Below are 22,873 nucleotides of genomic sequence, written 5' to 3'. Positions count from 1 at the left end.
AATTATTATTATTATTATTGTATTTCTTCTCAGTCTTTCAGAATGGCATTCCTCATATCAATTACTCACTTGGTCAGGTAATAAATAACACACTTTAATTATGAAGAATGTTCTCACAACGTGGCAGATTATAAAGCATTGCAGAATTGAAATCGGGTGTTCTATTTTTTTTTTAATAGTACTGAAATGATGGAACTTGAAATTATGTCTATAGTTAATCTTGTTAGGGTACAGATATGTACTCTGTTGACTTTGCATTATTTGTTCAACTTATTCACTGTCTTGTTATTGTTGTTCTCTTGATAATGAAAAAAAAAAAAATATATATATATATCTGTATCGCTCTAGGTATAGAAGGTATATATTTAATGGTTATCATGGCCTTACTTGGTATATAGTTACTTCTATCTGATAAAGGTCGAGGAGTATTAATTCTGTGTTCCAAAGTTTACAACTCTTTAAAATTACGACTTAGCAGATACAGCTATTGGGAGAACATGAACAGTTTTCTGGCTCTATCTCCACCTGTGAGTTCGCAATTTTCTCACACCATGAATTTCTTACATTACGAATGTTGGTGATCATGATATTGATAAGAAAGTACTTCCTCATCCTCATTTGTCAATATGATATCCTGTCTGTTATTAGCACCATCATATGTTGCAATAATCCACTTCCAGAACATATCTAGACTAACTGCTGCTGTACAGCTGAGTTCACAATGTAGTCCCAAGCAAATCTGTTCTCATAAACTATTTTCCAGTAAACATAGACAATTATGAAATTAATTTCTAAATTTTCACTACATCTTACCCAAAGTCTACTGCAGGACCTTTCTTTAGGAGATTCTTAAAACAAGTGTTTATTTATTTTTTTTTTTTTTCCTTTTGGAATTTTGACAACATGATTCAATTTGGCAAATACAATGGACTCCGATTATAAATTTTAAAAATCTCCTCTCACTTCCCAATAATCAAGAGACACCACAGAAACTAGTTGTAGAGTTTTTTCACCTAATGGCAGGTACTTGATTTTTCGTCATTCACCCATTTGAGATCAACTGTGCAGACAAAATTACAGACACAGTTGTTGCCCAGGGTACTCCACAAGAGACTGGTCTACACTAAACCTGTGATGAGATGAGATGAGATGAGATGAGATGAGATGAGATGAGATGAGATGAGATGAGATGAGATGAGATGAGATGAGATGATGGAGATTTGTTGGAATGTCACTGGAGTACCAGAATTCCCGGAAAAAAAAAAAAAAAAAAAAAAAAAAGACTGTGTTTCCTGGACCATATGATTGTAAGTCCAGCACACTAGCCACTAGACCAGTGGCAGCAGTTGTAGAATGTAAAGACTATTAATTTATTTGTATTTATAGCAGTAGTTTTGATCCCCGGAAGTTGCAAATTTGAGAATTCTTAAAAAATATAACTATTACATTTTTTTCAATTATTATATTAATAACCATATCACCATACTTCACTGAACTACAATGTTACTCAGCTTCAACATTAGGATGCTTGTCACTATACTGAGAAATTCAGACACATTGAGTTCCTTCCATATAGCATGTGATAAAAAAAAACATGAACATACTTCAATGCTCATGTTTCAGGATGGTTCACTGTAAAATGTAAAACATTTGTTCATGTTTAATTTTTATTTATCAATATATTTATCCAGCAGTGTATAATACAGAACTCTAAAAAAATGCACAAATATCATTGCTGTATACTATCTATGTTTAAGTACTACTGCTCATCTCTCCTGTAATGTACAGCAGAATACAGACTTACATGAAAATAAAAAGCATTCATTCATAAGGTAGCAATACATTGTAATATTACCCTGCCATAAGAATGGAACTAACACAAATCAGCAATTCTGCTGAGAAATAATACTGAACTATCAGAACGAAATTAATTCTCTTCGAGAATAATTTAATACTATTACAAGCAGAATAAAATGGTAGATATTTCAAACAAAATATAAAACATATGACATAAAAATCAGTTTTCAGTCCAGTGGAACTATAAGCAATTGTATATTGTTAACAATGTGCAAAATATGTTTGTTTGAAGCAATGGTTAATGGAAAGAAAGACTGTGCATGTTACCAAGTGAAAAAATGGCAAATAGCAACGAAACAGAGCATTTATTGCTTTACCAACTTTTTCCAGCAAGTCCACGATATAATGCAAGATATGTTGCCAGCAAAACTAATCCTCAGCAAGCAACATAATGCCAAAAACTTGACATGCACAATCTTTCTCAGTAGTTAATACAAATCAGTACCACACTAATGGCATTGTTAATAATAATAAAAAATATGTTAATCTGAAATGTTTTTGAAATAAATGGAATTTTTTTTATTTCTCTAAGTATGCATCGATATTACATATCAGTTGTCTTCAAATTCTGTCCAAAAGACAATTTTGAGATATCAAAAAGAATGAAATTATTTTAACACTACAGGTTATCCAGAACTGATTGAAATGTAATATGGTAACAATAGAGCAATAACAGTTATTATGAAAATGGCAGAGAAAACCTGTGGTATAGTTAAATATCTGCCACAAACCGCAAAGCATCTTTTGTGGATCAAATCTGGTTCATTTTTTCATACTTCACCTGCTTGATCTTTGCACGAATCTAAGTAATGTTTATGATCTGAAGTATCACTCAATTACTTCAAAGAAGAGTACAATAAGAGAAATCACAATGGAACTGTAAGAAATTTGTGAACTCTTGATAGTGAACTGTAAATATGTGGCATCCTTTTCCCTCAATTGTGTACTACTTATCATACTAAGATACATGTTTAAATGAAAGCTGTTTGTTATATCTCGTGTTTGCATCTGCAGCTACTTCAAAATTTTTTGTAACAATTTTTTTTAAGTCTGCTCATTAGCAAGACATTAGTAGCTGATGTAAAGAATGCATGAAAATGTATTTGAATATGGCGATTAGGCTGACATGGACCAATGGGCGATAATTTGTTAGCAAAATCATCAACTTCCATGCAATGATCAAGAAACAAACATCATTACACTTAAACACAGATGTTTTCTTGTATATTAACATGTATCTGTACATTGGAAGTGTTGTCCAGGAAACTAGTCTACGAATGCATTGGCACATTTTACAGCATCTATCGTGAAACTATATTTGTCATTGTGTGATTTTCATGCATTCAGACCTTTCGAGGCCTCAAAAGAATGAGTTGCTGCAGATGACAAGGAGGTATGGATGTTGTGCTCAAATGGTTAAAAAAAAAAAAAGAGCCAAATAGTCTCTGTGAACTGCATCAGAATACTGATCAAATGCTAGATGAATATCTGAATTCAAATAGAGATTTCTTCTAAAATCAAATACTTATTTTCAATTTGTACTATAGCAACAACATTTTTTATCAAACTGATTTCATTTTATCACGTCTCCTATTTACTATTTCTTCATTCAATGGTGCCTAGTAAACCTCAGTTCAACTCCTGACGGGAAAAGTTAAGAGATATGTTTCACTTACAGTAATTGATAGTTTCTAGTCTTATATCTGTTCTGTATAGTCTCAAGCAGTGCTGAACCATACTCATAGTATCCTGATGCTTTGAACGTGAATAGTGGTACATTCTCTCTACAGATATGGAACAGACTGGAAGACTTATGTCTTCCAAAGGACATTTTGATGATGATTATGATTATGGTTTATCTTATCTATAAATATATTCAATAGTGTCAAAAAATCCGTGGCACTACAGCCCTTTTAGAGTCCAGACTGACCAGTTGGCTGCTGGCCTTGCACCTATATGCCAGAGCAGAGGTAGACGATCATCCAACCAGAATAGAGGTATCATGTGGTTAGCACGATGATCCCCCCCAGCCATTATAACAGGATTTTGCTACCTATCATAGCTCCCCAAGTGCATCACAATGCTGGGTTGGCACCGGTCCCATACAATGGCCGAATTTTCATGAGAAAATTTCTTCCCCTATAATGACTTGAATCTCGAACCAGCACAAATTCTGTAATGCGAGTCCTAGGCAGGATGCCTTAGACTACAAGGTCACAGCGTGGGACGACATACTGTCAAACTTCTGTATTATATTTACTAAAATTTCAAATACATTTTCAGAAATAAAGCACATAATTGAAAAGTCTATGGTTAAAATTCGGTCTTATGAAACATACTCATTGGCAAAACAAAGCAAAAGACTTTTAAAAGAAAGGTGTGCAAGCTGCAAAATATATGACTATGTTTGTGAGAACAAAACAATTGAATGGTTAATTATCAATTAAACGAAATATCGGTATATAATTGTGGTAACCAAAATATTATTGACAGGTATTGTCACCAACAGCAGTAACTTAGTTTTTTCTCTCCCCCCCCCCCCCCCCACCAGAGACAGAGTATTACCACAGTCTAGTATATACAGTCACGAAGCTCAATACGTAGTAAATATGCAAACATTAGGTAGTTGCTCACCACTAGGATCGCTAATATTGCCTGATTACAGGCAATGCAAAATAGTACCGTCACAGTCTATTGTTTCTAGCACCCTCAAAACTCAAGCTTCGTGACTGTATATAGTAGACTGTGGTATTACTGGGTGAGTGTTTTTGAACTATGGTGGTGAGGCAAAAATGTTCTGACCAATAGAATATGAAAAAGAAAAAAAAGAGAGAATCTTGAAATTCTGTTATTAAAGCTAGGAGCAACATGTAATATTACTTTACAAACACACAAAATATAAAAATTATGAACAAGAATATATTAATTGGCTACTCAGAAGAAATAGAAAAAAAATAACAACTGATTATGATAATGCTCGAACCATGAAGAATTCTGAAAATTTGAGATATTTTATAACTGATAATACATATGCCCTTCTATTTAAACCCTGTTCTCAAGAGACTAATCAAGCTACACTATCAGAAGTACTCTGTACTACAGTCAGATGTACACTTCTGTATAATACAATTTTCTAATAAACTAGTACTAACTTGCTAAACATTGTAGTAGAAAGCAATCTTGAAATTGAAATCAAAAACCAAAACGCATTAGCCATCCCTGACACTCAATCGAACACAGAAATCTACCCTATTAATACAGCAGCTCAAGAATTTGTCTAAATTACAGAAGACTTGCTGACATTGCCTGAATTCTATGTACTTTTCGGCGTTTTCCGAGGGGTGAGGACTTTTTACTGTCTTTTATTTGTAAGGTATATTCTTAAAAAACAGCTTATAAAATTAGGTTCAGGTAGTTTATTTTCTATTTTTAGAGCTCAGAACTGAAAAGGATGTAGTGGGTTACGATTAGTTTGAGCACTTCTGCTCCCAGAATCCACTGTGTCTATTTCAAATCGAAAGCATGGAGTTAATTAATCAGTCTTGAAATATTAAACTGTTTCAGAAGCTTATTTATAATCCCTTTTGGTGGCATTTCTGCTCAAAATTTGCAACACCACAAACACTAATATCTTCTAAGGCTTAATGAACCACATTCATAGATTTTACATGCCACATTTATTTCCATAAGAGTACCATTCTGTGCATGTCTTTTCTAAGGATGCAGTTTCCTATAAGTAAGATCATCACAACCCAGGTTCTACCTTTTCAGAACTTTTTCTCTTGGTAAATTTTCTAAGCAAATGAAGTCTTTCATAATCACTTCATTGCTCCTTAATTAAAACCCTAAAACACATAGTTACTGTTTATACCTGAAATGAATATTCTGGTTCTTCACAACTCTTCTGTGAGTGTTATGCAATGTAAGATGAAACAAAAAAAATCGAAAGTCTGCTTTCATAATAAAACTGAATACCTTTTGTAGATCGAACCTGGTCTACTTGGTGAGACTTCACCTGCTTGATCTCTGCATAAATCCAAGTAATCCTTATAATCTGACGCACTACCCGATTACTTCAAAGGAAAGTGCAACATGAGAAATCATAATGTAACTGTAACAAATTTGTAACTCTTGACATTGAAGCATTTCAGCTCCTCCTATGAAAGTAACTTAGCTGAATTGTGAATATGTGGCATCCTTTCCCTTCAACCCAGGTAAACTGTGTACTGCTTGTCATACCTAAGATACGTGATTAAATGAAAGCTGTTTTACCTCGTGCTTGCATTTGCAGTTACTTCTAAATGTTTCGTAACACAATTTTTTAAGTATGCTCATTAGCAAGACATCAAACTTATGAAACTGATATAGAGAATGCATAAAAATATGTTTGAATATGGTGATTAGGCCGACATGAACCAATGAATGATAATGGTTAGCAAAATCATCCTCAACCTCCATGCAATGATCAAGAAACAAACATCATTCCACTTAAACACAGATGTTTTCTTGTTGTACATTAACATGCATGTATATTGGAAGTACTGTTCAGGAAAATATCTACAAGTGCAATGGCAAGTTTTATAGCTGTGAAACTAGATTTGTCATTGTGTGATTTTCATGCATTTAGATCTTTTGAGGCTTCAAAAGAATGAGTTGCTACAGATGATAAGGAGGCTCAAATGGTTAAAAAAAAAAAGAGCCAGATAGTCTCTGTGAACAGAATCAGAATACTGATCAAATGCTAGAACGAATATCTGAATTCAAATAGAGATTTCTTCTAAAATCAAATACATAGCATCAAAATTTTTTATCAAACAGGTTTCATTTTACCACGGCTCCTATTTACTATTTCCTTACTATAAATCAGTTCAGCTCTTAATGAGAGAAGTGAAGAGATATGTTCGAACTAAAGTAATGATAGTTTCTAGTACAGGGCTCCTACACGTTCTTCTGGTTTCGAACACGTATAATTTATGTTCTATGAATCTGAAGTGCATGAAAATAGCATTGTTGAGACGAAATGGCTGCTAGAGAGGACAAAAAAGCTTGATTTTCATGTGAACCAGTCAGTTAAAAATGTGCAACAACATTACTGAACAAAGTTTGGTGTGGATCCACCCAGTGGCCCTACAATCCATAAATGGTACACTGATGTTAAGGCAAGCAGTTGCGATTTCATCTGTACCGACTACAGTTGCTGCAAGTCCTAAAACCGGAGGACAAAGTGCTATGAAGAAATTTCTGCATAAGTATGCAGGTGTTTTCTGACAAAGTCACTTTTCATCTTTCTGGTAAGGTGAACAGACATAATCTCAGAATCTGGAAGTCGAAAAATCTGCGTACCTATGTGGAACTTGACTATAGGCTTGATATGTGGCATGTTACCAAGGGACACATTGAACATCGTTAAGGTAAGGAACTAAAATTTGTGAGTTTCTCTTTTCAATGGTCCTATTTTCATGCACCTCAGATTCATAGAACGTAAATTACATGTGTTCGAAAACAGAAAGGTCCTTTGTAGGAGCCCTGTATTATATCTGTTCTGTAGTCTCAAGCACTGCCCCACTATGCTACGCATGAAAGAAAAAGGTTATGGAAAAGAGAAGCAGGGGTCGAGGTGAAATCTCAGTGTTCTTACTTGAAGACTGGATGGCCTAGCTTCTGTTTCCAAGAGGATTTACGTTTATATCAGATCAAACCCATGATCTGTTGTGTCAGGTCTGCCTTGCACGAAGTACAAACCAAACGGTCCTTTCCTTATATGCTAGTCAAACTCTCAAATAATACTGAACAAAGGTATCACAGCCGACATAATGTGCCAACATACCACAACTCATATGGAATTGAAACTCTTCCTAAGTCTAAACAGGTAGGGATTCACTACTCTTCTCTGGATTTGAGCCCTTTCCTGCACCAGGCTAGAACAAAGCAAATCAGATGCCACAGCATTAATCTCAACAACAAGCAAGACAGCAGCCAACACCATGTTACACCATCAAACGTGCCTGGTACAGGAAGGGCCATGCTGTCAACCACAATGAAGAACAATTTTCATTTGTGTACCATGAAAACCCATAACTATCAAAAATGATGATGATAATGATAATAATATAACAATAATAATTTTTACTTCATTACTGGGCAATGTACAGAGAAAACTTCTTACAGAAAATGGCTATTTCTTGTATCATTTACATGTTCATTCCCTGAAGATGGAACAAGTCAGGAGTTCTAAAACGTAGACAAAAACATAAAAAAATCCCTCCATAATGCTGTTCAAAAAGCCAATACATTACATTTAAAAAATAATAAATGTCCTCAACTATTAAAAATTACACAATGAACAAAATCAATATATAGTAAAATCCCTTATATCCGGCACCCAAATAACTGGCAATACCAAAAAGTCATTCATGCTAAAGGGAAGAGTCGGACGATGTGAGCAGTTTTCATGGATTGCACATGCTGCATATTGTTACTCTTTACATTGTTCATGCATGAAAACATAGACAGAAAACCCCGTTACGTCCCTGGGGTAGACTGGGTAGCATCAGTAAGTTGCCGCTTGGGCCTTGCAAACAATGTGCAGAAACGATATCTTTAAATTTACCACTTGAACTCGCCCGTTTCGAGGGTTGGAGGAGTCTAAAAAGGAAAATTGAAATTTTCTGTTCCTACAGTGCATAAAAATTTCATTTGTGTGATAGGTAGCATCATGGCTACTACTGCTACACACAAGAGAAACATCCTTAAACTGAAGCAAATGCTTGAATTACTCGAGAAAATGAAGGAGTTAGTAGATCCAAATTAATGGACGAATATAAACTTGGAAGTTCAACTTTATACAATATAAAGAAACAAGACAATTAACTCTGGCAATTCATAAGTAACACTGAATCTACGAAAGTTGCGGAAAATCGGAAAACTGTACTGTACTGTGAAGAATTAGATGGTTCGGAATTAAAAGATCTGAGGGAATATGCATTTCTGGGCTGATGCAACAAGAAAAAGCCAAGGAATTACATCACAAAATGAAACTGCAATGTGAGTGTGGATTTTCCGTTGGGTGGCTTAATAGATTCAAAGAGAAACATGAAATCAGAAAACCAGACATAAAGGAGTGCCAACGAAGTGTTCGCAGATCAGTTTATTAATCAGTTTCAGAAAATTGTATCTGAGAGTACTGTTAGTGTGAAACAAATATATAACGCAGATGAGACTGGTTTATTACGGAAATGTCTTCCTACAACAACACTGGCGTGTGTGATGGAGACCTCGCCTAAGGGCTTCAAACAAAACAAATATCGTTCGGTGAATATTCGAACCAGATATTATTTATTTATTTAACCTAGTAGAGATAAGGCCATCAGGCCTTCTCTTCCCCTCTACCAGGGGTGTATTTTTATCTTAAGTAATGTTTTTAATAAAGAAAATCCACACAGTTTTAGATTATTTAGTTATGATCAAGTGACAGAAATAAGCTTAATATGGCTGTAGTTTCAACAGGTTGGCATCATAAAATACGAACAGGTAATTTGTTAAAATACTTATGCAATCATCCAGAACTTGCCTGGTCCCATTAGCGCTGGTTAAGAGGGATTCTACTGTAATAAACACTGAACAACAAAAGAACTTCTGAAACAAGAAATGAGTGTTTCAAGTGTTGGGTTTTTTTTTTTTCGTTCTTTTTCGGGGTTTACACGATACAGTATTTGAATTTTACAATGTTAATATCTCACAAACTGTAAACAAAATGAAATGGGTGCCACACTAAGGGGGGGAAAGCGCTGGACTATTCTAGACATTGAAGATCCCAATACAATCTTGATATGTTAGTTCTAGACACATAAAACTTACGACTGTGGTAAGGAAAATTATGTTCAGAAATGAGATAAAAGAAAACCTCCCTCCCATCCAAAGAATGAGGAGACATGCAGGTAGAAGCTTTCACTAATCTTGAAGAAAGTAAAGCTCTATTTAGCAAGTCGAATGTAGCCAGTCTTACCAGACGTGATGGCAAAAAAGAAATTTTATTTGCTTTGGCTGTAACCAGTAACTCCCACTCCATAGTCACAAAATGTAATACACATTTGATGGTATAATATGATGTTAGCAACATGAAATCTCTGAAATCCCAGAAACTTGATGTGGAAGAATACATTACCTCCAGCTCCAACAAGTGAGCTGACATCTCACAAGTCTCTAGGAGCTTAATGTAGTGCAAGAGCCATTCAACTGTACATTCCTTCCCAATGCAAAGCCATGCACACCCCAAAAACTCGAATTACAGGGTCTCAGGTGTAACAGGGAACATTACCTTGTCTACATCAATCCAGTATGAAGCATAGAATATTATGAACAATATTGACTACATTTATTTTTGATTCTTCACTTGTCTTTAACATATAAAAATTATCACAATATTAATAGTGTATAGGAAAAATGAAAGGCAGGAAAATCACTACTAATCAGAAATAAAATATGTACATCTTATTGTGATTCAAAACTAAGTTTTCTCCAAGTATATTTTTTTGTTTAGAAAATATCTGATATTATCAAGACAGAACTTAAGATGGGTCACAATCTGCAATAACTCCTTACAAAACCTCAGACAGAAAATGTGACATACTCAATAATCAACGAACTGGAACGTAAGTCAGTCATTCCCCATTTAGTGGTCTCTGAATAAATAATTTACCAAGAGGCATTAGATTTCACTTTTGTCCAGTTCTTTATAAAATGTGGCTTCAAGAATCTTCGTTCGTCATTCTAATTTCTGTTTCAGTCAAGCTTAACAATCCGGTAGTCTTATCTCTTATGAGCTGTTTTACAGCCATAAGTCATAAGTAGGGCGTACACCATTCTGGAATGAGAGTAGTATTTTTAAATCTTGTAATTATGCCTTGACTCTCACATTAACTTCATTATATTGAAAGATGCAGAGGGAAAAGAGACGGAAAGTTGTTTTGTTACAACAGCTACCTTAATTGCCACTCAGATTACACAACAGCACAACTGATGTCATATGATAAAGTTTTATGTCCTGCCAGCTTTCTTAGATCAATTCCCTGAAAGTGGAAATAAGAGAACGACTTTCCTGTCCTTCTTAATGACCCATACCACAGCTCACACAGGCAGAGTATTATTCTGTCAAAAGTTTTTAAATGACTAACATTTAGTGGTATGCTGTGAAATGATCATATTCGAAAATATCATAGGAATAGAATATCAAGATGAATTTAAAGTCTTACATTCACATTTTATGACTTATATTTTATATTATTATTATTATTATTAATTAAATATAATCTGTTGTAAGTACAGTGAAGATTCAATTACATTATAAACATGAAAATTAATTTTCCTGTTACTGCAACTACTTTGAAAATTCAGTTAATCTGTCCCTTCAGATGAGGCCACTTTTAGAAGCGCTGGCTTGTGAATAATGGATTTAAATGGAGGTCTTCAGACACAGCCACAACCACAGAATAGTCGTGCTGCAGACACTTTGAGTGGTTGGCTTTGCCACTGGTGGCGGTCACTGGTGGCCACCAATTCCCTATACCTACCCTGTCACAACAGTATGCAGGCTATGTTGCGACAGAATAATATAGAATAACGATGGTAATAGTAATAATAAATATAACCATAGTCTAGATAACTAAATACCTGGACTAGTGCAAATTACGGATTTATTATTTATGTAGTAAAATTTCCTTTATTTCACGTTAAAATGAAATAACACACATAAAATAATGTAAATAAATTAAGAGATAAAAAAATTAGCTGATCTCAAGTTCGAATCTGGGTTCAATTACACCACGACCTTTGATTTTACCATTACACTACAGACACCTTTTTGTAGTATACTGGTTGAATTATGTGCTATGAATGGTTTCATGTTTGCTGCCTATTATTATATTTAATTTTGAATTCTTAAATATTAAACAAAATTATGTTTTATGCCATATCATCTCTCATTTGCGTAATTTTAAATTAATACAGTAGAACTTGGTAATAACGACATCCAAGGGACCTTGAAAATTATGTTGTTGTAAACGAGTGTCGTAGTAACCGAGATTCATAATATCAGTCTAGTGAGGTGGAAAATGAAAAATAATAAACATAATTAGACTTATTTTAGATTTATGTATTCACTTTTAAGCATACCATGAACATAATAAAATACATGTACAATTATAAATACAGTATTCTGTATTAAAACAGTTTGTTCATTACTCACAAACTTATTTACTGAGGAGTGAAGTAATCAGTCATTTTACTCTGTTGTCTCCTACTTGCCCAATATACACTTTCTAAAATAAATTCTATGTTCACTATTTCAGTTGCAATTTCACTGCTCCTTCTCCTAGCTTCATACTCCCTCCTCTAACTTCATAGAAATGTTCACAATTCTAATGGCTTCTAAAGTGTCACTCACTTCTTTTAGTGGCCATACTGCGTTAAAATGCATGCACTTAGTGAAAACTTCCTGTCGAAACTGACCGCATGCAGGTACCATTAATACTGCACGAATTCGGGCAGGTTACAATGGGATGAGGAATCTGCCTGCATTCCAGAGGTCTAAGATAGAAGGGAACAGTAAAGAATTTGCCAGATTTCAGCAAAATATTTCTTAAAATACTTTGGTTCTTAGAAAACTGTATTCCAAACTGAGGTTGAAAATGACGTTATATGCGAGGTAGACGCATATACGTTTGTCGTATTAAGCAAGGTAGAAAAGCAAATGTCTTATGGGGAATTAGTTGGGACCACAGAATATTTGACATTATAGGCGAGGTGTCGCACAAAACGAGGTCGCTATAACCAAGTTCTACTATATTTTTATCTTCCTGATGTAAATAATCAAACAAAGTATGGAATAATCCTCAATTCAGTCTTCCAAAACTAATGGATGAACCCAGACTCTTCTTCTATTTTTACGTCTATTCTTTCCTCATATGAACAAAGTTGCCGAAAGTATTTCTCCTTCTACATCCATGTTCACAGGAAGACCAGCACCACTAATGCATGTTCGCAGCACTACTGAGCGCATTCAAAGCACCACTGCACGTTCCAAGTGCCACTAACATGCCACTAAAGTGGCTTCATCTGAAGGGACTCTAAAACAGCATTTTGAAGACTATATAGGAAAAACAAGTCAAGCACTATAAATACGCCCACACAACCAGCCACAGGATCAGTTGCCTCAGGTACACCGAGAAGAGTTTTGCGACCTTGAATACCACTCCACTGAAGATGTCTGCCGCAGGTGCAGACGAAACGTTTGCTAGAAAATCAACCAACAGACCATGGCCTCTCAGCCCGGAAAACGAATCTAGATCTATAGACTCCGGCTGTGAAAGCCTACACTACAAGTATAATTACAGTTCACATAGATAAAACAATTTGTTGGTATATGGAGAGTCTATGTATGTGAACATGTCTCATTTCCTGAGGTATTATATAAGACCATGCTTTCATCTCCACACTGAATGAAACAAGTTTTTGCACCATCAAAACACTATTGGTGTACTTCATATATTAAAATAACCAGGCATTAAATTAATTCTACCTCACTTATTGTAAAGTGGTGCAATATATCACACAAGTTCATCACATGCGAAGCTGAACGTGAATTAGATATCATAAGTGATAAAAACTGGAACATCACAAACAATACAAACCAGCAACATGCAATGCAGTCATGCATATAAAACACATCTGTAATTTAATGCAGGTACCTGTAAGCAATTGAAATGTCAAGATGTAGGGAAATAATTCTACTCTACAGCACTATCCTGTTAGAATTTTGAGATGTACAAGATCTAAAAAAAGAAAATATGACATATGAGAGTAATGTAAGATTTTATGAGAACAGTGCCTCAAGTATAAGACAAATGTTACAACAGTTTTCTTTTTATACACATTTTCTTCTAACAGACAATAAATATAACTTTACAATGATTTATAATTATAATATCGTGATATCTTAGCAATATACCATTTACCTATATTTCTGTAGCAGTGGCAATTCTTTTGTAAGATTAAATTTTAAAAAGGATATCCTCAAGCCTTCAACATTCTAGCTCCTTGTTGCAATTAGCAGCTTGCCCATCTAAGAGATGATATCTATACTAACATGATCAAGCTAATAGCTACATATCTCCTATGAAAGAGCACATCGAAAGAGTGAACACGGTGTCTTGATGCTGAATGGCACAAATAACACAACAGGATAATGCAAAGAAAAAAAAAACCATTACATTAAAACATAAAAAACAATCGTTTGTGAAGTACAACTATATGAGTTCACCTCTGAGGTCACCATTCAGTCTTCCCAAAAAACACCTATACTGTGTTTAATCGAGAACATTTTTCCAGATATAGTTCAGTCTTTTCCTAGATGAATACTTTTTCTGCATTATTATTTGGAGAGAGTAATGAAATAACAGATCTAAAGATTACAATGGACACCATCTAGATTCTAGACTATTTTTGTAATAGTGCTTGAAGTGGAATCTTGTCATGCTAACTGAAATTCTTTCAACACTATGTTGGTGAACATTAATATGTGAATAATAGGACTGCTTCAGTAACAATTGACAATAACCATCAGCAATGCACACAGATTCAGTTATTCAGAAGTTGAGAGGCAAATATGTTAAGTATGAGTTGATTAGTTTTCAGTTGACAACGGTTACTTTTAAAAGAAAAAATCACTGAAATTAACTACTTTTCTTACAGTCTGACATTTTCAATACTAACACATGGAAATTTTTCAAATTCGATATTTAAGAAAATAAACTAACATTGGCTAATGTAAGTTTAGAAAATATTAAAATACTCCCTATGTGCATTCTTCCTCTCTCTCTCTCTCTCTGTCTTTTTTTTTATGTTAATCATCAAATGAATGAGATATACTTTCCTGCAAACTGTTGCCATGTCACTTCTCTTGCAACAGGGCCTTTTAGAAAAAAATCTGCAGCTGTCACTTTTAGTTAGCCATAGTATATTTTTCTGGATAATATAACTTTTACATGTTCGTTAATAACCTGAAGCTTAACTTCTTTAACTAGGAATGGTTAAGGTTTTCCTTTCTTTACAGATTTCTCTACATTGTCATCTACCTTAGTCTTATATGTTTTCTACATGGTAGCCTGCTTGGCAGCAGACCAGTCTCTTCCCACTTGTTCAATGACAAATTTATCCACTGGAGTACATACTAGGGTTTTTATAGGTACTGGTACCGGAGATTCAGTTATGTGCCATCAAAATTGTCCCAGTTGATGGTCGAAAAGTTCGAAAATTCTCACTTATTTTGGATAGCTTAAAAATATGTGAAATTTTGTGCAAAAGAACAATTTCAAAACCACGTCGTTAATTTGGTACAGTTTCCACTATAGAAGAGCAACATTCTACTATATTCTAACACAATACAGGGTGGAAGTGAAACAACCCTGCAGATTTTCAGAGTGAATAGCACATGTTGTATATAACACAAATGTGTAATACCATATTGATGAAAAGGTCATAGTTTTCTCAGAAAAAAAAAAGTCCCCCCCCTCCCACCCAAATGCTTAACACTCCCTTATTCGGTAACTATTGCGAGTAGAATTGTGATTTTTGTCCATATCAATAGAAAATCTAATAAAGAATAATTTATTCCTCTGGCATATTTCAATAGCATGGACGGTTTTCGTGTAAATTTAATTTAAAAAGCATTAATTTGAAGCCATTAAATGATGTGACCAGCATGCAACATCGTAGCCAGAAAGGGAGGCAGGAGGTAGTTCACCTAGGGAGACATATCTGAGTTCGTTGACCTCTGTATTACGAGAAGAAAGAGCAGTGTATTAGAGGCAATATTGTCAGACTCCTGAAACTTCCAACTTAATTTTCTAATTAACCATGCATTTAATCACAGAATGTAATATAGGTTCTTTAAGTGTACTCTTTCGTCCCCTTCAATCTGCAGGATTATTTCATTTCCACTCTGTATATTATAAGGTTTTTTCTTATTTAAATGAAACAGCTATATTTTATGACAAATGTACGTCAATCTAATTATTGGTATCAAATTGTGTGAATTGTTACTTTGATGTCCTACCCGGTTTTAATTTTTTTTTTTTTTTTTTCATTTTAATCATACATAATACAACTGTAGGAAAAACAGCTCCTCCTGTGAATGCTCAATGAACAGGCCATGTATCAAGAGACACTGTCACGACAATATTCATAAACTTGTGACATTTTTGTAAGGTAAAATTGAAAGTTTATAGAAAGTAGCCAAATTTAATATACCTAATACGGAGTAACAACTTGAAAAATCCATGCATAATTTATGGTTCAATTATTCTCACATTCCAAATATCATTTACAATTTCAGTCTGTGTTCCAGTTTTATTCATTCTGGTTATAGCAACCCTTGTTAATATTTAATTTTCCATCAGCTTTAACAGGGCCAACATAAGAACGTGAAAGCAGACAATGCATCAAATTAAAAAAAATTTGGTATTAAATAAAATGTCATTCGAAAGAATGTTTTACGATTAACAGAATACTAATTCTATTCTAAAGTTTAAATCTTAAGTATACCAAAATTGTGTGAGTGCACTGTGTAAGGGGGAAGAAAAAAAAGAAAGATGACTTACTAATGTTCATAACATGACGTATATCTGATATAGAGAATCACACAGAGCAATGAATTAGAGGAAATGTATGCAAAGAACCAGGAAACAACAAAGAAAAAACGAACGTAGTAATTGCAAGCAAAAAACAAAAGAAGAAAGCAGAAAATTCAGATTGGAAGGCAAAGGACAAAGAGAAAAATGTAAAATCTGAGATTAAATTTCGACATATATTAAACCCTTTTACATCCAATTCTAATTGTTAATCACTGATAGTTCATAGCAAGGGAATTTTACCATGATTACTTTTAAAGAAATTAAAAACAACATTGCAAACAAAATTTGCTAATTGAGGCTATGTCAGGCCAACATTTTGCCTACGTAATATTAGTTTCTTTTCCTTTGACTTATGATTTATTCAGCAAAGTAATCATTGTATTGCTGTGACTTCTGCTTTTATTCCATGTCAATAAAGATGAAAAGAATGCTGAACAAAACGATGACAAAACAAAACTTTTCGCATTAGTATAGAAATTCAACTAATATTTGTGCACATCCTAAAAACCAAGAACTGCATCTGGCAATCTCAGAGGAGAACTCAGTGCAAAAGGGTTTATGACATGACACACAGTCAAAGCAAGCGCCTGGCTTAACACAAGGTTGCATAAAACGTAAATACCTTCAGTTTTAGTTATTTTTTGAAGGGTTTGTTTTTTTCAATAGGTGGAGGGGGTGGATCTGAGCCAAGCCAGGTCATCTTCTGAAATCTTCCCTTTATAACGGGAGCCTGCCACTTGCTTGTTGTGAGTACGGCTTCCTCAGACGGCCTGGATAAATGCAACATGTGTTGCTCACTTCACTGTCCTTGAGTCAATAAATTCATTAAACAACTTCGCACACTCAAGCATTCTTCATACATACAGAATATGGGCAGCACTTAATCCAGAAGTGCTCAACAAATGGTCTGCAGATCTTATTTAGCTTGTACAGATTTCTTGAAATACCGTACTAGAAATAATGCTAAATTGTAAGATTCTAAAGTGACATTTAAGAGGCAGATTACATAAATATTATACACATACTATAAAATTCAAATTCAGAACAATTAAGTATCATTTTTTACTTATAAATATTAAAACTCACAATTAGTTCAAAATTAAATGTATTATCTATATATCATAATATGCTGATTGGTCTGAATGTCTGACTTTCACACTGGACAACCTAGTCCAAATCTGGTAAGTGCAAAAGGTGTTTGTAGTAGGCAAAGATGGTGTTGAGGTATTCCCATATGCTCTAATGTCATTCAATAATGTCTACATAATTCAGAGGCAAGAATCCAAACCCAAGGGATCCCTACAATGAATGTTTTGTCGAAAAGGTAATCATGGAAAATCTCGAAACAGGCAAAAATGTCATCCACAACAAATTTAAATTCAATACCTCATCTCTATTCTGCACAATATTTTGAGATATTCCCAATCAATCTTCATTTAATTAATTTTGTACGAGCTTTGTTTTAAGGTACTATGGAATTCTACAGATGTCCCAACTGTAACTCACTTGGATAGTAGATGGTTTTACAAGGAAAGATTTTACTTCCTAATGCAACGAGATAAATCCAAAGTGCAAAATATACTATTTTCCAAAGGAATATAAATCTCTCATTATGCAAGTCTGCAAGACATCTGGTCCACCACTAGTTTCATTCCACAAATTTTATTTTCAGATATAACAAACTCTTATAATAATGATTTTATTGATTGATTTTCTATACTGAGGTTCAATAGTAATTCCTTCATATAAATGCATAAACGGAGAAATGAGGCAAAGTAAAACAGCTCTCATAAAAACAGAAATAATATGCAATCAATTCAATTCTTTTAGTAATATTTCTGATATAATGGTAAATTTGTTCTTTTTTTTTTAAGGGGAAGAAATGGGGAAGGAGGGGGAGTCTTAAAATGACGATGCGAAATTTATTTTATACATCTCTGTTATACTTTAAAAACACCCTTCTGTTGTTATTAATCGCAATATGATATAAAATGTTAATGGCATTTGTAAAACAGGTATTAAATATTCACCAACTTTTGAACACAAAGATCCATAATTGTTTTGCTTGTATTATCATCAATATATTCTCCAATAACATAACTTTTAATACAACACATTCTTTGCAAAGTATAATTGTGTTTAATTTGGCATCTTTTTGAATTACTACCTGTTTACATATTTAATGTTCCTATTTTTCAAATAATTCTTGTAATAACAGAATTTATGTATAAAAAAAGTCAACTGTAGTAAGTGGCTATAATTTTGAATTTGAATTTCAGTAACTTTTATAAAATATGTTCATAATAAAAAGTCATTACACTGGTTAGTTGATTACCTCTTTAAGTCTACATAAGTGAAATTATCTTGCTCATTTTATCTGTATTACATATAAAAGTTTTATATTTCCTTGCTGCCAAACTTGAAACTTTGTATCTCCCTAGTACAAAAACATAACCTTAATAATTCATATCCATTCATCAACTGTCATACAGGTAAGTCAGCTGCACTTGTAGCTGTATAAAAACTTGAACATAATTTACTACTGACATCTCAGATCAGACATATCAAATTCATTTTTCTCTTGTTTCACCACATCACACTTTAATATAAAGTCACTCCTAAAGTAATATCTCCTTTTCTTTTACTTTGTATGTACATCTGTGTAAGCGTCCCTGCAAATTTCATTGCTTTCCACCATATGGAACACCCACAGCAGTGAAATAAATTGAAGGATGGCACTGATTTTGACTTAAAGTAGCAACGCATGACAAGTTTTTCTCAATGGTTATTTCATTTCACCCTTTGCAATCCATCAGCATATGAAGTAGTTTTACAGGGAAAAGAAAGTTAATATTAGTACTGTAAAATGGTAGGTTATGCATGTCAGTCCTACCCAAGATGATTTGAATGACATACTAAAATCTGATTGGCCTTGAACTGCAGTGCCTAAAAGAGGATTAACAGTTATTAATATTCCGGAACAAAACCATGTTATGCAGCCCAATGAGATATTAAGAAAGCACAGTCTCAGACTGCACGAATTCGACCACAGAAAAATCACGTTCTTCAGAAATTCGGCATAGCAACAACTTTACAAGAGAATGAAAGAACTGTCTTGCCACATCCAATGATGTGAATGATTATGCTCCATCAAGCTTCCATATGTTTGATTCGTAGAAAGATGCATTCAAATGAACTGTTTTCTGATACGGTAATGATAGCAAGGCTGTTAAGAAGTGATTTACTCTATCATTAAGACAAAGTTTGTTGAACACAGAAGTGACTTTGTGGAAAAAGAACAGTGAGTGAATAAATACCTAAACTATGATGAGTATATTTCATTTCTCTTGCTCCAGTAGTATTTGATAAAAGTTAGGAAGTATTACTTTCAGAGAAACTCTAATATAGAATTCAACATCACTAAGTAAAATTTCTTACAAAATCATTGAAGTGGCTCAATAAGAGATAATTCACAACAGCAATAATTGCGATTTCATTGTGTCACATCCATAGCACAATAAAGCACATATGCTAATTCGTGTTACTTGAATATTTACTATATTTAAGATATTCTGAAGAGAAATTTCTACAAATAACAATGAAAGTATCTCATCTGAGTTGTGGATTAGCTCACACTGAGCCACTCACCTCGTAGAACCTGAGTATAAAATTCTGTGGGGGGGATACTCTTGAAGTAATGCACCACAGAAGAGAGAGGAAGCAGATAAACATTTTTATGTTAAAGCTATTTACACAATTTACCTTTTAGAAATAAAATGTAATTTTTCTACATAATATTCATCTCTCTCAACAACCTTATACCATATCAGAACAAAGGCATGCATAATAAAATTCATAGCCATAATTTGTGTTTTTGAGCCACCCTTTTGCAGCATCCACAAGGAAGTTAACGCAATTCAGTTTAGGTTACCAAATAGGTTATAATTTAATGGTGTCACCATGACGTGGGTGTGAGAATAATATCTATCCCTAGTCAGTGATGGCCATAGTTTTTAGACTGTCATGTGGCTATGAACTTTCATCCAGAAGTAGAACATCTTGCATCTGGTGGTACAGTCGAGAAGAATAATTATCTTACAATTTCCTCAGACTCTGAGAACACTTTTGGTTTTGGATATTTGTTTGCAAAGGAAACTCTTTCGTAAACTCTGAAACTTCATTCTCAGAAAAAAGTTTAAGAATGACGACTCCCTTATGGTAGCTGTGAAAAACAGCTCTGAAGTATACTTTCGGAGCTTTGCTGTCCAGTATACATGTTCTTGTTCACATGTTGTAGTATACAAAGCTGTTAAGAGAGAGGGATTACATATAAAATTAGATGGTGCTCTCAATGAATCTATCAATAAATTGTGTAAATAGTAAACTGTAAAATAAAAGTTGACTTTAAAATAGTACATTATGCAACGAGCCTATAATGGTAGTAATTAAGACGCGAGTATGTTTGTTTATGAAACGAGCGCAAGCGAGTTTTATAATTTTCATACGAGCGTTTTAATTACCATTATAGGCAAGTTTCATGCGACTTTTTATGCTCGACCATATTTCTAACTTGAAATTATTCATAAGTATTCATGTTATGGTTATCTAAGTGAAGAGCGGAACTGACCTTCTAAATTGTGAGATGTGCGCAGACGCGAAAGTATTGATTCTTTCCGAGGAACGAATATCATTGACCTTGATATAATCTAGAGAATAACATGAACATTAATCTTGATATAATCTGGAAATTGATTTAAAATTGAAAAACGAGATGACAAATTGAACTTATGTGAATATTATTTACAATTAACACTAATTATTATAGTAACAGAACATAACCTTCTGCGACAGTATTGCATTTCCAGCCTCCGTGACGTTTCGCTAATTGTCTTTCGATTGCATATTCGAGAATAATCGATACTTGCGGTTTTATAATGGTACAATGGTGATTTCTCATTGGCTACACAACTGAAGTATAATGAATAGGTGTACTTTAATGAGGTGCATTAAAGGGCTACTACCAGGTGTATAATTACTACATTTTGACATGGTCGAGCATAAAAATTAATATGATGCATTACTTCTGGAGTAATCCTTGGACATGCTGCGTATTTCCAAGAACAAGAATCTGTGCCTACAATATGGACAGTCTCTACCTACTTACTGCTCTGAAGCAGAACACATAAGTAAGGATTAAGTTATATTGACACGATTAGCTTAACTATAAATTAATTAAGTATTGCCCTTCAATCATACAACAAAACAAAGACCAACACATCTTGAGCATTTAAACATTGTATTTAAAACAAAATACATAGTACAGTAACAGAATAAGATTCAATGAAGTCTATAACACATTTTATCCAATATATATGCAGCTGGCAGTACAATGATCAGTCCTCAAAGCAACAAATCTGCCTGCAACAGATACTAAATTGATCTCTCATAAAATATACACTCCTTTTGACATTAAATGTTTTATTAGTAATGTCCTCATTACTGTCGAAGTCTACTGTTTTTAACACAAAGTCCATGCTGTCTTCAGGCGCAATTCTTAATTTTTTTTAAATCCGTAAGGTGATTGAGACATGTCAGAAGTAACTGGTCATCCATCCAGAGTAAGAAAGGCACTCCGGTATGAAAAGATGTAATGTCCATTAAGAAGTGATCAAAAGGGAGGCATTTCATGTTAATCATGGTTATGCTGTGTTTTTCTGGACGTATGAATGTACTGATTTGTTTTGTGTCAGCATGTTAATGAAGTAGATACACTTACTAAATTAATTAAAATAAATTCCAAGGTTTCATAATTCCAAACATTTAACAGTAACCAAGCTACAAAATTTTACAAGACATAGTAACCACAAATTTGGCAACTTGTGTGGTGACCTCACATCCATATCTCTGACAAATTCAAGCATTAATAAATAAATGCGACATGTCAGAATTTTGAATTCATAGTATAAAAGAGAAAATGGCAATTACGACACTGACATGTTAATAGTTAGATACGGACTTCCCAAGTTAGGGACGTGACTTCAAATTCAAATGGATATTTATACAAATATGCTACTTGTCGAACCAGATATCTTGCCAATTTTCAACATAAGAAAGAATGTGTACAAACATACTGCAGAAATTTTTCTAATTGAAGGGCTCCCTGCAAAAGAGGATGGCTCCACGTTTTGGTGAAATTAATGTTTTGCTTGTTTCATACATTAAAAAATATGCCCGACCTTTTAGTGCAAGAATGGTGTGATTCTGAGCTCCCAATCATTTCACTGCAAAAAAGTGGCAGCTCCTGGAGCTATATACAGAGCAAATCATAA

At 33.9% G+C, this 22,873-nt stretch overlaps 1 protein-coding gene across 2 annotated transcripts in view; it reads right to left on the bottom strand.

Annotated features, from left to right (window-relative positions):
• Positions 1–1,649: 1,649 nt before the first annotated feature.
• Nup44A (nuclear pore complex protein Nup44A) overlaps positions 1,650–22,873 on the bottom strand; it is a 40,577-nt gene continuing 19,353 nt past the window's right edge. Inside the window, exons 7-8 of one of the 2 annotated variants that reach the window (XM_069825767.1) lie at positions 17,167–17,314; positions 1,650–7,775 (exon numbers count right to left, since the gene is read on the bottom strand). In XM_069825767.1, the coding sequence (XP_069681868.1) occupies positions 17,179–17,314 (136 nt within the window). In that variant the 3' untranslated portion in view covers positions 1,650–7,775; positions 17,167–17,178. The remainder of the gene's footprint in view (positions 7,776–17,166; positions 17,315–22,873) is intronic. The other variant, XM_069825768.1, reaches the window with a different exon arrangement.

The sequence above is a fragment of the Periplaneta americana genome, chromosome 5 (genome assembly GCF_040183065.1).
Source record: "Periplaneta americana isolate PAMFEO1 chromosome 5, P.americana_PAMFEO1_priV1, whole genome shotgun sequence".
NCBI classification, from domain to species: Eukaryota; Metazoa; Arthropoda; class Insecta; order Blattodea; family Blattidae; genus Periplaneta; species Periplaneta americana.
The sequence above is the reverse complement of the archived record's forward strand: the minus strand, read 5'-3'. Positions and strand labels throughout refer to the sequence as shown.